Source organism: Otolemur garnettii, unplaced genomic scaffold, assembly GCF_000181295.1.
Source record: "Otolemur garnettii isolate 467f Iridium unplaced genomic scaffold, OtoGar3 scaffold00071, whole genome shotgun sequence".
Classification (NCBI taxonomy): domain Eukaryota; kingdom Metazoa; phylum Chordata; class Mammalia; order Primates; family Galagidae; genus Otolemur; species Otolemur garnettii.
Window position 1 is genome coordinate 1575952 of NW_003852466.1, and position 13564 is coordinate 1589515.

The 13564-nt window shown below is 38.2% G+C and overlaps 1 protein-coding gene across 2 annotated transcripts in view; it reads right to left on the reverse strand.

Moving 5' to 3' along the window:
- Positions 1–13564, reverse strand: part of SDCBP (syndecan binding protein) — a 26856-nt gene that overhangs the window by 10692 nt on the left and 2600 nt on the right. For both annotated transcript variants that reach the window (XM_012807570.2, XM_023515404.1), the window contains exons 2-4: positions 7996–8061; positions 2999–3077; positions 796–905 (exon numbers count right to left, since the gene is read on the reverse strand). In XM_012807570.2, coding sequence (XP_012663024.1) covers positions 796–905; positions 2999–3077; positions 7996–8046 — 240 coding nt within the window. In that variant the 5' untranslated portion in view covers positions 8047–8061. The remainder of the gene's footprint in view (positions 1–795; positions 906–2998; positions 3078–7995; positions 8062–13564) is intronic.

Below are 13564 nucleotides of genomic sequence, written 5' to 3' on the forward strand. Positions count from 1 at the left end.
AGGCAGGAGACTCGCTTGAGCCCAGGAGTTGGAGGTTGCTGTGAGCTGTAATGCCACAGCACTCTACCCAGGGGGACAGCTTGAAGCTCTGTCTCCAAAAATAAATAAATAAATAAATAAATAAACTCCCAGGTACTTTATTAAGAGCTGAGATTGTGACAACAAGGTAACATGAGCATTTCAGGAAATATTTAACTGTCATTATAGTAAGTGCTACAAAGTGCTACACTCATGGCAACGACTTTAACAAAAGGTTATGAAATCCATTAAGCCTGGAATCTGGGGTCTAATTACAAGGAGCTTTGAATTTCAGAAATGATGTTAGAAGTTCATGAGCAAAGAAAAACCATGACAGACGTGTATTTCAGAATAGTTTATCTAGCAGTAGTTTAACACCGCTTGACATAAATTACTAGAGGAAATGTAAGAGTACTAGAATAACCCTAAGTTGAAATTCAGAAGTGTCGAATATAGCTACAAAAATATAGAACAGAAAAAATACAGGAACAGTCAGAGACAGAATCACTGGGTCTTAGTAACTGACTAAATGCCGAAGACAAAAAAGAATCGACTAGTAATAGGTAATCAGGAATCTTTAAGTCCTAATAAATATAAACAGTGGCAACAGCATAAAACAAAGTAGACTATGTAAGAAGTAATTTTCAAAAAAGTCTGAAATTTGAGAAGCTAAGTCAATGCTAAAGTTAAAATCTGTGAGTTAGCTACAGAAAGGAGAGCATGTATCCCTGAGTAAAATGATCGTATATAATTCAAAATTAATTCCACTATACGTACCCCTTGAGCTGGTGCTCCACCAACCAGGACCATATTTGCAAATATTTCTTCCTCATTTAAACTCAGGCCCATGTACTGAGACAGCTCTGGATACAGTTTAGGGTAGAGATCTAATATAAATAAATAAATACACCAATGAATAAAAAAGAATGCACAGAACAAAAACAGAAACTACTTTTATTACGGGTTTCTATTTGTGTTAAAAAATTATATTTAAGTCATAAAACCTAGGATGAATTTAAAGTAGCAATTTGGAATGGCACCTCGCCATCTTTTTAATGACAATTAGAAATGAGAAAATACAGAAAATATTTAAGGTGAGAGTCATAAAATATGAAGACATTTGAACAAAAACAATGTCATATTTCTAAATATCCAAAAGTAGAAATAATTTATTGAATAAATTAATAAATAATTACTATTTATCAGTAAATAGACCTCTTCTGAATGAATGGCAAAGCTTTTAAAATTATTTAGTGTCATATCATTTTAATAATGCTAACCACATGCCAATGAAATCCTAGAAACGGTAACTTTGAAGATTAAAATTATTCAACTTACTAGTAGTTATGTAATATTTATAAAACCTCTTTTTAAACATGATTTATCTATGACTTAAACTGAACTTTCTTTTCTTTTCATTTTATTTTTTGAGGGAGAGTCTTCTACTCTGTCACTATGGGTAGAGTGCCATGGCATCATAACTCATAGCAACCTCAAACTCTTGGGCTCAAGCCTCCTAAGTAGCTGGAATTACACGGAGCTACTACCACACCCAAATGGTTTTTCTATTTTTAGTAGAGACAGGGTCTCACTTTTGCTCAGACTGGTTTTGAACTCCTGAGCTCCAGCAATCTACCTGCCTAGGCCTCCCAGAATGCGAGAATTTTAAAGTGAACTTTCTAAAAGAAACAATGTTAAAAATGGTTATAAGCCAAGATGACAGGCCACAAAAACCTATTTAACACTTATTTTCTATCTTAAAATGTATTATTTAGGGGCTCTGTACTGAATTCCTCTGAACCTCGAAAAAAAAAGAGACCAGAAACAGGGTATGGAGACTGGATAGAGACTTCCGGAAGCACCCCAAAAAGGAGGTGGCTGGAAAATTTCAGAAGCTCCTGGGTAGGGCGCCGGCCCCATATATGGAGGGTGGTGGGTTCAAACCCAGCTCCAGCCAAACTACAACAAAAAAATAGCTGGGCGTTGTGGCGGACGCCTGTAGTCCCAACAACTTGGGAGGCTAAGGCAAGAGGATCACCTAAGGCCAAGAGCTGGAGGTTGCTGTGAGCTGTAATGCCACAGTACTCTACCGAGGGTGACAAAGTGAGGCTCTGTCTCAAAAAAAAAACAAATTTCAGAAGCTCCCCTGACAAAGAAAGAGGACGGTTCATAAAGTTCAAAACAGTGGCCAGGCGCAATGACTCACACCTGTAATCTTAGCACTCTGAGAGGTCAAGGGGCATGGATTACCTGAGCTTAGGAGTTCAAGACCAGCCTGAGCAAGAGCGAAACCTCCATCTCTAAAAATAGCCAGGTGTTGTGGCCAACACCTATAGTTCCAGCTACTTGGGAGACTGAGGCAAGATTATCACTTGAACCCAAGAGTTCAAGGTTGCTGTGAGCTATGATGCCACGCACTCTACCCAGGGCCACAGAGTGAGACTGTCTCAAAAATGAAAAAAATAAAATTCAAACATAGCAGCATGAGGCAGCTGTACTTATCAGCCATATTAGGGACCGAAAGAGTCAATTTCCATTAAGCCATAAAACACATCTTCCTTTTCACAGTTCACTCTTTTGATTAGCTGAAGTTATTTTTTTCAAATTAGCTTTTTTATTACTACTAGAGCTTTATTATTATTATTATTATTATTGGGGATTCACTGAGGGTACAAGAAACCAGGTTACACTGATTGCATTTGTTAGGTAAAGTCCCTCTTACAATTGTGTCTTGCCCCCAAAAGGTGTGTCACACACCGAGACCCCACCCCCCTCTCCCTTTCCCTCTCTCTGCTCTTCCTCCCCCCACCTTGCTCTGTAGAGCTTTTCTTGAAATAAACTTATTTTCCTTTTTACTACTAGAGCATGACCACCAATTTTATGTAGTCAACAGAAAAAAGTCTTAGATTCCATATTTCAGCAAAAGAAAGCTTACTAAATACTTCCACTCACAGAGAATAAACCTCCAATATAAACTTACTTCCATCTTGAGAGACAGGAGCAGAAGCTTCTGACAAAATTGCTGGGTTGGCAGGATTTGCAGAAAAGGCAGTCTGAGCCTGAAAAGGAAAAGAAAATTCTAACAACATGCTAAAAATACTTACTTAAAATTCTCATATAATTTATAAGTTAAATCCAATACTTCCACAAAGAAACTAAAACACTGAAGTTTTACTTAAGAAAGTTATCATTTCGGCTCGGCACCTGTGGCTCAAGTGGCTAAGGCGCCAGCCACATACACCTAAGGTGGCAGGTTTGAATCCCCAGCCCGGGCCCGCCAAACAACAATGATGGCTGCAACCAAAAAAAAAATGGCCGTGTGTTATGGCGGGCGCCTGTGGTCCCAGCTACTTGGGAGGCTGAGGCAGGAGACTCGCTTGAGCCCAGGAGTTGGAGGTTGCTGTGAGCTGTGATGCCATGGCACTCTACCCAGGGGGATAGCTTGCTTGAGGCTCTGTCTCAAAAAAAAAAAAAAAAAAAAAAAAGTAAGTTATCATTTCAAGACAGGCACAGTGGTTCACACCTGTAATCCTAGCACTTTGGGAGGCTGAGGTGAAAGGATGACCTATGCTCAGGAGTTCAAGATCAGCCTGAACGAGAACAAGATCTCATCTCTACTAAAATAGAAAAATTAGCTGGGCATTGGGCTGGGTGCCTGTAGTCCCAACTACGTGGGAGGCTAAGGCAAGGGAATTGCCTGAGCCCAAGAATTTGAGGCTGCTGTGAGCTGTGATGCCACAGCACTCTACCCAAGGCCAGGGTACAGAGTGAGACTGTTTCGATAACAATAATTTAGTGTAGCCCGGGTTACAGTGTATAGAGTCTACAGCAGTGTATACTAATGTCCTTGGTCTCCAGAGTCATTCTCCATCTCCCACTGTCCCACACAGAGCAACACACTATCCTATAAGCTCCTTTATACATTATGCCTTTTTAAAATATTTTATCCTGTATTTTTACTGCACCTTTTCTGTATTTAGAGATATGTTCAGATACATAAATACTTATCCTTGTGTTACAACTGTCTACAGTATTATGTACAGGTCTGCAGCCTAGAAGCAAGAGGCACTATCACATAGCTTAGGTGTGTAGTAGGCTGTATCAAATAGATTTGTGTTAAGTGTATGCAAGGTATTTGTACAATGATGAAATTGCCTGAGAATGCATTTCTCAGACCAAATCCCTCTCCTTAAGCAACATATGACCATATACGTGTCATTATACATTTGTCAAAACCTATAGAATAAATGACACCAAGCATGAACCCTAATGTAAACTATGGACTTTGGGTGATAAAATACATCAGCGTAGGCTCATCAACTGTTGACGTACCTACCACTCTGGTGCAGACATGAGTTTGTGAGGACACAAGTGTACCATATTTTCTGCTCAGTTTTGTTGTGAATCTAAAACTGCTCTAAAACAGCTTATTCATTTAAAAAATACCACTCCTTTTTATAGAAACTATTACTTTTTATTCTTTCATTGCTATTGTTCCTATCCAATCTCTGTAAGTTGACCACCGGGACTGTGACAAACTGGCCGTCATAAGGAACGAAGCCTGTTGGACTGATACGTGCGTGTGGTGCACGCCCAGTCTATGAACCCAAGGTCAAGTGAAGGAGGTGGTCATGTTGGGAAGTGTCAACTACACAGTTTCTACTGTATCAAGAAAACTACAAAGTTATGTAAACTTAATTCTGTAATAAGCAAAAGTATTATTAAAGAAGGATGTGACAAGAGTTTCAGTATGTGTACTATCCACTATTAAAATGTAGCTCACTATTTCAAATCTACTTTGAAATCTGAAGCCGCTTAAAAAGGGGGGCAGCGGCAGGTAGTACCCCCGGAAGAGTAGTTCCTCCAGGGTGTGCTGCATCGGCCCCTTACAGAAAGTATGTGAGGAAACATGTTCTGTGAAGTCACTTCTGTCACTCCTGCTCTCTACACAGGAAATGACAGGCTCCGGTTCTATATACTGTTGTTTCTTAAAAGCTCAATTTGTATAGGTGGAGGCTCCTGTTAGGATGCGGAATGGATAGAAAGGTTCATGATACTGAAAGCACAACCTACTGGCCATTGGCGTACAGTTTACAAAACAAACTGTCAACTCACTGCTGTAATTTAGTTTTGTTGTAGTATAAAAGGCAAACAGATGAGAAAATGAATACTATCTTCTCCCACAACTTTTCAGAAGAATCGGATTTAAAAAAAAAAAGGTGAGATCCACCATAAAAAATGAAGCAAAAAATACAGTTCAAGAGTTTAATGACTTTAATTGGGAACATTTTAAAATCCAGTGGGGGATAAAACCACATTTCCCCTTCTTTACGCAATGCTCTATCTCTATTTTCTGCTCTGAAAATAAAAGGTCCTTCAATGCAAATATCCACATAATTTGCTTCTCCTTAAAGAGGTCAGACTGATGTAGACTGTAGTCCTCTCTGTTTTTCAATCCAACATTTGTTAATATAAACTCTTCTGTTGTTTTCAGAATCAAAAGCCTCTGCTCAAAGCTAACTATGGTTAATTTTATTCCGTTAAATGTTAATTTAAAAAAGATGAGGAAAAAAAAGATTCTTTCAGATCTACGTGCAAATTCTTATCAGTTAAGGTACTGATGTCATACTAATGGCTTAATGGTTATTCTGGAAAGAAAGTATTTCAGATAAAAGCTCTTCAGAAAAAAGAATGCTTATGGAAATAAAACCACATGAAGAAAACTCTGTAATACTGAAGACATGATGGAACTTGTAAAAGTGACTTAACGGGCCACTTAAAACTTTAAGGCATCAAAGCCTTGGCAGCCAAACTGTAGACATCAGAGACTTTATAAACCACATCTTTTTTCCCTTTTTTTGAAACAGAGTCTCATGTGGCCCTTGAAAGAATGTCGAGGCGTTACAGCTCACAGCAACCTAAACTCTGGGCTTAAGCCATTCTCTTGTCTCAGCCTCCCAAGTAGTTGGGACTACAGGCACCCACCACAACGCCTGGCTACTTTTTGTTGCAATTGTCATTGTTGTTTAGCTAGCCCGGGCTGAATTCAAACCGCCATCCTCGGTGTATGTGGCTAGCGCCATAACCACTGTGCTATAGGCATCAAGCCTATGAACCACATTTTAATTTCTATATTGGATCTATGATGGAAAATAACTCATTTGTTCCTGATTCCCTCCCTGCACATAATAACTGGCCCATCCTGTATTCTTCAGGTTGCTTAAGACTTCATACAACTTTTCGGCTCATTAATCAATTATTATTTATTTATTTATTTATTTATTTTTGCAGTTTTTAGCCAGGGCTAGGTTTGAACCCACCACCTCCAGCATATGGGACCGGTGCCCTACTCCTTTGAGCTACAGGTGCCTCCCTCATTAACCAATTATTAAGAAATTATGGTAAATTGAGGTTAGGGCCTCCAGTACATTGATCTTCAGGATAAGGAGTTTTTGGATTATCTTGTCAAATTAAAAGAATAAAACAGCAGCTAAACAGGTTTTGAGCTTGTAAGACATTAAGCTGAAAGCAAACTGTAAACAGATATGTTCATTGCACACTGTAAATTATCTCCAGTTTTGGGCCAGGCATAGTGACTCAGGCCTGCAGTAATTCCAGAACTTTTGAAGGCTGAGGTGGGAGGACTGTTTGAGGCCAGGAGGTTGAGATCAGCCTCAGCAACATAGCCAGGCTGTTTATTTGCGCTATAAAAAACAAACTAACTGGCTTGGCGCCTGTGGCTCAAGTGGCTAAGGCGCCAGCCACATACACCTAAGGTGGTGGGTTCGAATCCAGCCTGGGCCCACCAAAACAACAATAATGGCTACAACCAAAAAGCAGCTGGGCGTTGTGGCAGGCGCCTGTGGTCCCAGCTACCTGGGAGGCAGAGGCAGGAGACTCGCTTGAGCCCAGGAGTTGGAGGTTGCTGTGAGCTGTGATGCCACAGCACTCTACCCAGGGGGACAGCTTGAGGCTCTGTCTAAAAAATAAATAAATAAATAAAAAACAAGCCAGGCAAGGTGGTGCATGCCTATAGCTACTTAGGAAGCTGCAGTGGGAAGATCATCAGAGCTCTGGAGTTCAAGGCTGCAGTAAGCAATAATCATGCTACTATACCTAGGCTAACAGAGCAAGACCCTTCCTTTAAAAAACAAAAAAAATCACTAAAAATTTCCAAAATAGTAAAAGTGATCCCAACCCCATCTTTTCTTAAGCAGAGGCAGGTCTTCAAAGCTGATACTCATATAAAGGACTATAAAAATTTTTGACTCAATGAAACTAGAAATACTGTAATTTCTGGCATATTCATTTAGAGAGCAAATAAAATGTCTGCTGCTCCTCTAAAAGGAAGGAAATCACGACATTTTCCTTGTGCTTTTACACTACTAGTCTTCTAAAAGTAGCATGTACTCCACCATTTCTATAATTTTTAACTTAGAAGAGGAGACACAAAACTATTTTAAAGACTGGTCATAAGAAAAATCTACCAATTTTACACAAAAGCATTAATATCTAAAGGCTGGAGTATATTTTACCAACTTAAAATATGTCGTATGTAATTTGTTTTTTTTTTTTTCCGTTTTTTGGCTGGAGCTGGGTTTGAACCTGCCACCTCCAGCATATGGGGCCAGCACCCCACTCCTTTGAGCCACAGGCACCGCCCCTGTAATATAAGTTTTAATCAGAAAATCAAGCCACCTCTAAAGAGTTTAAGTCAAATTTTAAAGAAAAAAATCCTAGTTCAGAGTGAAACAAACTTTTAAGTTTTTCTATAACTTTTTGGTCTGCAATTAGTAAAACTGAAGAATAGGCTTATGAAGTATAAAAATGAACAAATATACCTGCTTTACTTCACCTATTAAGTAAAATTTGTTGCAGTGCATTTTTGTTATTAAATTTTGATTCAAATTAAAAAAAATTAAATAAAATTATACACATTGTTTTCAATGTACTTAAAAAAAAAACATTTAAACATACCTGAATTACTTTGTCTACCTTTAAGTCTTCAAGAGATGGATAGAGAGACATTTTTGCAGGATTTGTCTAAAGAGGAAAAAAAACGTTTATTATTCGAATGTCATAGAAATTTAAGTAGTATACATAGCCAGCAACATACACATAAAAATATACAAATGATTAACACAATAAGAAACATGAATATTGCAAAACAGGTTAAAAAAAATAGAAACATCTAGGCCAGTAGTCCCAACCTTTTTGGCACCAGGGAAAGGTTTCATGAAGATGATTTTTCCGCAGTACAGGAACAGAGGATACCAGTCAGAGGGAGTGTTCAGGCAGTGATGTGTGTAGTGAGGAGCGGCTGTAAATGTAGGTGCAGCTTTTGCGTCTGGCCCAGCAGTTCACCTTCTACTGTGCTTATCCTGGCAGTATGAGTCCATCAGGTGGGAAACCACAGATCTAGGCCATACTGTAAGTTAACTTGTATTTCAGATTTACCAAAGTATCTCTCCCTCCACTACTTCTACTATTTAACTATGTCCATCACAGATTCTAATCTTCAAGTGGTCTTTTCATTTCACAAGTTTAGAAAAACCAATATATAAAACCTCTATCACTAGGAAAAATACACTGTATGTACATGTACATAGGAAAAAACAACATATACCAACTGTTAATAGTAGTTTTACCTTCATTAGATAAATGATGAAAGAATGAAAAATAAAAGGGAAATTTTTACTTTCCATTTTAAACATATCTAATATTGTTCAATATATTTTAGTTACTGCCGATTTTTTGAAATGATTTAAAACAAAATTTTCTAAAAGTGTCACATGGATAAATACATACTTTAAATTCTGTTTGGCTACTTTTAAATGAACACCTGGTACTTTCACTCAACTCAAAAAAACAGAATATATGCTAAACTGGTATAGGTTTTAACATAGACTCTTGAGCCAGCTGTCAAATCTTTATGTGCCATCTGAACTCATTCCTTATTACTCCCTCTCCCAAACAGAGCTGAGCCCCTCCAACACTGCACTGTGGCCAGCTGACATGCTAAGACTTCTCAGGAGAAGCAGGTGGAGATGCACTGAAAGAGGAAAGGGTTTTCTCTTCCTGGTTCCAAGGTGCTCCTATAGTATCTGCTTTCCAGCATCTTCTGTCCTACACCTAGCAGCTCACTCCAGCACTCTGCTGAGCAGCTGTGCAGAATGCCACCAACAAGGCATCTCCCCAGTAGGAGCTTTCCCAAGCACCACCCCACCCCCGCTGCCGTGCAACTTTAGAATGAATTCTAAGGTTCAGCACAACGGTGGGAGAATTTCCAGTAAGTTTCACCAGTGTAGTATCTTGGCAACTTACTTCTCCACCATCTACTGCTCCCTCACCAACAAGTTCTGGATCACAAGCACAAGATGAGGCCAGGCACTTCCATGGCACTCGATCTCAGCCCTGGAATTATTAAATCTACTCTTATGGTATTCTTTAAAGTTCCCTTGACTTCTTACTAGCCAATCTCCATTTCTTCAATCATGTTATAGGTAGTAATTATTTATATTAAACCACTGAGGCCAGGCCTGGTGGCTCATTCTAGTAATCCTAGCACTCTGGGAAACTGAGGCAAGATGGACTGCTTGAGCTCAGGAGTTTGGGACCAGCCTGAGCAAAAATGGGACCCTGTTTCTATTAAAAATAGAAAAACTAGCTGGAGTACTGGCACATGCTTGTAGTCCCAGCTACTCTGGAGGCTGAGGCAAGAGGATCGTTCGAGCCCAAGAGTTTGAGGCTGCTGTGAGCTATGATGCCATGGCACTCTACCCAGGGCAAGAGAATGAGATTCTGTCTCAAAAACAAAACAAAACAACCTTTCATTAAAAAATCACTATTTTCTATCTCCTGTGTATGAGTTTTTATTTAATGCATTATAAAATTCACTCTTAAAGTACACAAGTTAAATGGGTTTTGGTATATTTATAGACTTGTACAATCATCTCTGCCATGTAATCTTAGAGTGTTTCTCTCCTCCATGGAATGGAGAAGTGTAAGGTGTCTTATATCTCTCCATTCCATATGCCCTTTAGCTCAAGGCAACCACACAGACCACTTCTGCCTCATATCCACTCTAAACATTTAATGTAGAATCCTGGAACATTGGCCTTCTGTGTCTGGCTTCTTTTATACAGCATAATTATTTTCAAGGGTGATCAATGTAGAAGCAGGAATCTTTACTTCATTTTGATAGCTGAATATTATCCCATTGTAGGGATATACCGCATTATATTCACGCATTCATCACTTGATTACATCTGAGTTATTTATACTTTTGAGCTTTTACAAATAATACTGTTAAAGTGCTTATGAAGATTTACATTAGCAAATAATATACAGCTTTATGTAAGTTTTGGGGTAAATATATGTCTTTAATTCTCTTGGAATACAGCTAGGAGTGTAAAATTGTCAGACCATGTATTAACTCTTAAACTTTTTGAGGAACTGTCAAACTGGTTCCAAAGTGATTGCACCACTTTGCATTTCCACCAGTAACATACCAGGGTTTCAACTCTAGTCTCACCAACACTGTCAATGGTTGCAGCTTTGATTACAGCCAGACTAACGGTGTGAAAGAGCATCCCACCCTAGCTGTGATTTGCATTTTTCCTAATGACTGATGATGCTGAGCATTTTTCATATACTTATTGGCTATTTGTATAACTTACTATATATTTCTAGGTAGCTTCTATCTATAGACCAATATATATTCAAATCCATGCTCATTTTTTACCTGGGTTATTTGGTCACTTTTGTTGAGCGGTAACAGTTCTGCTTACATTCTAGATTCTTAAGTTTATTTGGTCTGCAAAAACAAATCACAGACTGTGTACCCTATCAACAACAGAAATTCACTTCTCACAGTTCTAGATGTGGGAAGTCCTAATCAGCTGTAAGGCCTAGTTCAAGTGCCACTTCTTCAATGAGGGCACCTCAGTTTGATATAATTTGCTCCTCTCAATTCAGCAGCTTCACTCTGCCTTACATTATGTTAGTTTATATGTATCTCCATTATCTGAAGGCGGGTCCCACATTCAGTTTCTTATTTACACAGCACAAATGCTTCATCCTCAAAGATGTGAAATGTTTGTTAAATGGAACAGTAAACAAGCTATTTTTAAACATTATTGAAAAAAATCAGAATATTCTTAGAGCAAGTCTATAATTTTGAACCTAACAATGTAAAAAGCTTTCCAGAAGAATAAAATGCCTGTATTATTTCTCTCATTAGGTCACATATATTTAAATCTCCAAGCTAATGCTAAGCATCAGAAGCACTTAGCCCATTTTAGAGAACCACAAAGCCACTCTTAGTAAACTCCTCCAGTTATGGCTGGAATTTCACAATCATCAGTAATGAGATTTAAGATTTTTGAAAATAACTATTACATCAGTGTAAGAATTCTTTTTTTTTTTTTTTTTTTTTTGTAGAGACAGAGTCTCACTATATCGCCCTCAGTAGAGTGCTGTTGCATCACAGCTCACAGCAACTTCCAACTCCTGGGCTTAGGCGATTCTCTTGCATCAGCCTCTTAAATAGCTGGGACTACATACGCCCTCCCACAACGTCCAGCTATTTTTTTGTTGCAGTTTGGCTGGAGCCAGGTTTGAACCCGCCACCCTTGGCATATGGTACTGGCACCCTACCCAGTGAGCCACAGGCACCGCCCAGTGTAAGAATTCTTACTTTATCTCACTTACAACTCCTATCAAATACTATTATTGTACCAGTTAAACTGCAGAATTATGTTTTTAGGCTGTCCTGCCAATTGAGTAACCAATAAGAAGATACAACACCCACGTCTGATAACAACCTTTCTGACCATAACTGCTTTTTGTCATCGGCCTAATTTCCCAGAAAAAAATGATGTTCCCCAACTACCCTTCAATCAGCTTTGCCCCATTCTACACTCTTTGCAACCTCCTTGACTCTCTTCATGCCTTATGAAAGCCCCCTGAACTCAGTGTATCCTCAATCCTTAAAAAATATTCCCAACTTAGTTTCTATTAGGGAGATTTCTCAGGGATTGAGGTAATATCAGGACTTTTTACGATACTAAAAGACAAAAAAAAAAAAAAAGCCTATTTCGCCTTAGTATCAAGTCTCCCATTTGTTATCAATCCCCTCAGAGCTGTATCAGGGCAATTTCTTTCAAGTCTTTAAATATATGCAGAGACCAAAGGCTCTCACAACTCAAGTACTACGTATGATACTTTCCAACAACTAGTTAATTTGCTTCTAGCTGCAAAACACTGATTAATAAAGTAGGAAAAGCAACGTCAATGTTTTCCAAATAATATCACCTGGAATAGTAATCCTCATCATTTTCTGAGTTACTGACCTCATCCACTCTCAAACCACCCACTATAACTGGCCTTGCTTAAAAATGATCTGTGATTGTTTAAATTAATATACTGCTTATTTGCTTGTTTGAATCTGAGCTATTAAACATATCTTAGGATGACAAAAATTCAATACTACAGAATCACCAATCTTAAAAATATGCACATATATATGACAGCTGATAAGCAATTAGCTGAATTCAAAGATGTCCTGAAATTTCAGCCTTCAAAACCAGGAAAACCTGGAATAATTTGGGTTTCTTTTGTTGCAACTGACATTAAAATGTCTAGCAGTGTTTCATTATCTCCTTATTTTTGCTTCTGTGAATTATTCATAAAATGACCAAAAAATGTCAAAAAGAAAAAAGTATCCATTAGACCTGGATGGTAAGCATTCCAGCTAATTCATAAATGGTGTTGAGGAACACAAACACAATCTGATAACATTCCAAACAGCTTCCAGAGGAGTGTTTCTCAAACCTGGCTAATTATCAGATCTGAATTACCTGGAGTTCTTACTTAAAAATAGCTTTCCAAGATGACATAGATTTCATAGAACTCAGGAGCTCTTTTTTTTTTTTTTAAATAAATACACAGGGATATAGCCAGAAATATATCTATATGAAGTCTACTCTAAGTAGAATAATTTCTTCTTACCCATAGAACTCCCATTTCTTACCTATGGAACTGACAAAAACCCAAAGTTTGACAAAACTCTGATAAGCAAAGCTTTGAGAAACACTCATAGGTTACTAGTAGGAATACAAACTAATACAATTTCCATGGAGAATGAGTTTGTAGTATCTACCAAACTTAAAAATTCAGATACCCTTCAAACCTACTAAAAACATACTTGCATGGGGGAAGCAAGATACATAAAAATGTATCCACAGCAGCACAGACTGAAATAGCAAAACACTGGAAACAAAGGGGAAAGATCCATTCATAAGTATATCACTTACTGGAAAACAGGGAAATACAAAGTATGCCAACTTTTGTGTCAAAAGGATGGAGGGATACCCTGTCTAGTACATTTGCCCATGTGGATATAAAACATCCCTGGAAGGAAACCTAAAAAACAAGAGTTGGCTGCCTACCACAAGGAAATGCAGCTGGCTGGAGCACAGAGAAGACAGACTTTCTAGTTTACACCCTATCTATACTTTTATACTGTTTAAATTTTTTTTTTTTT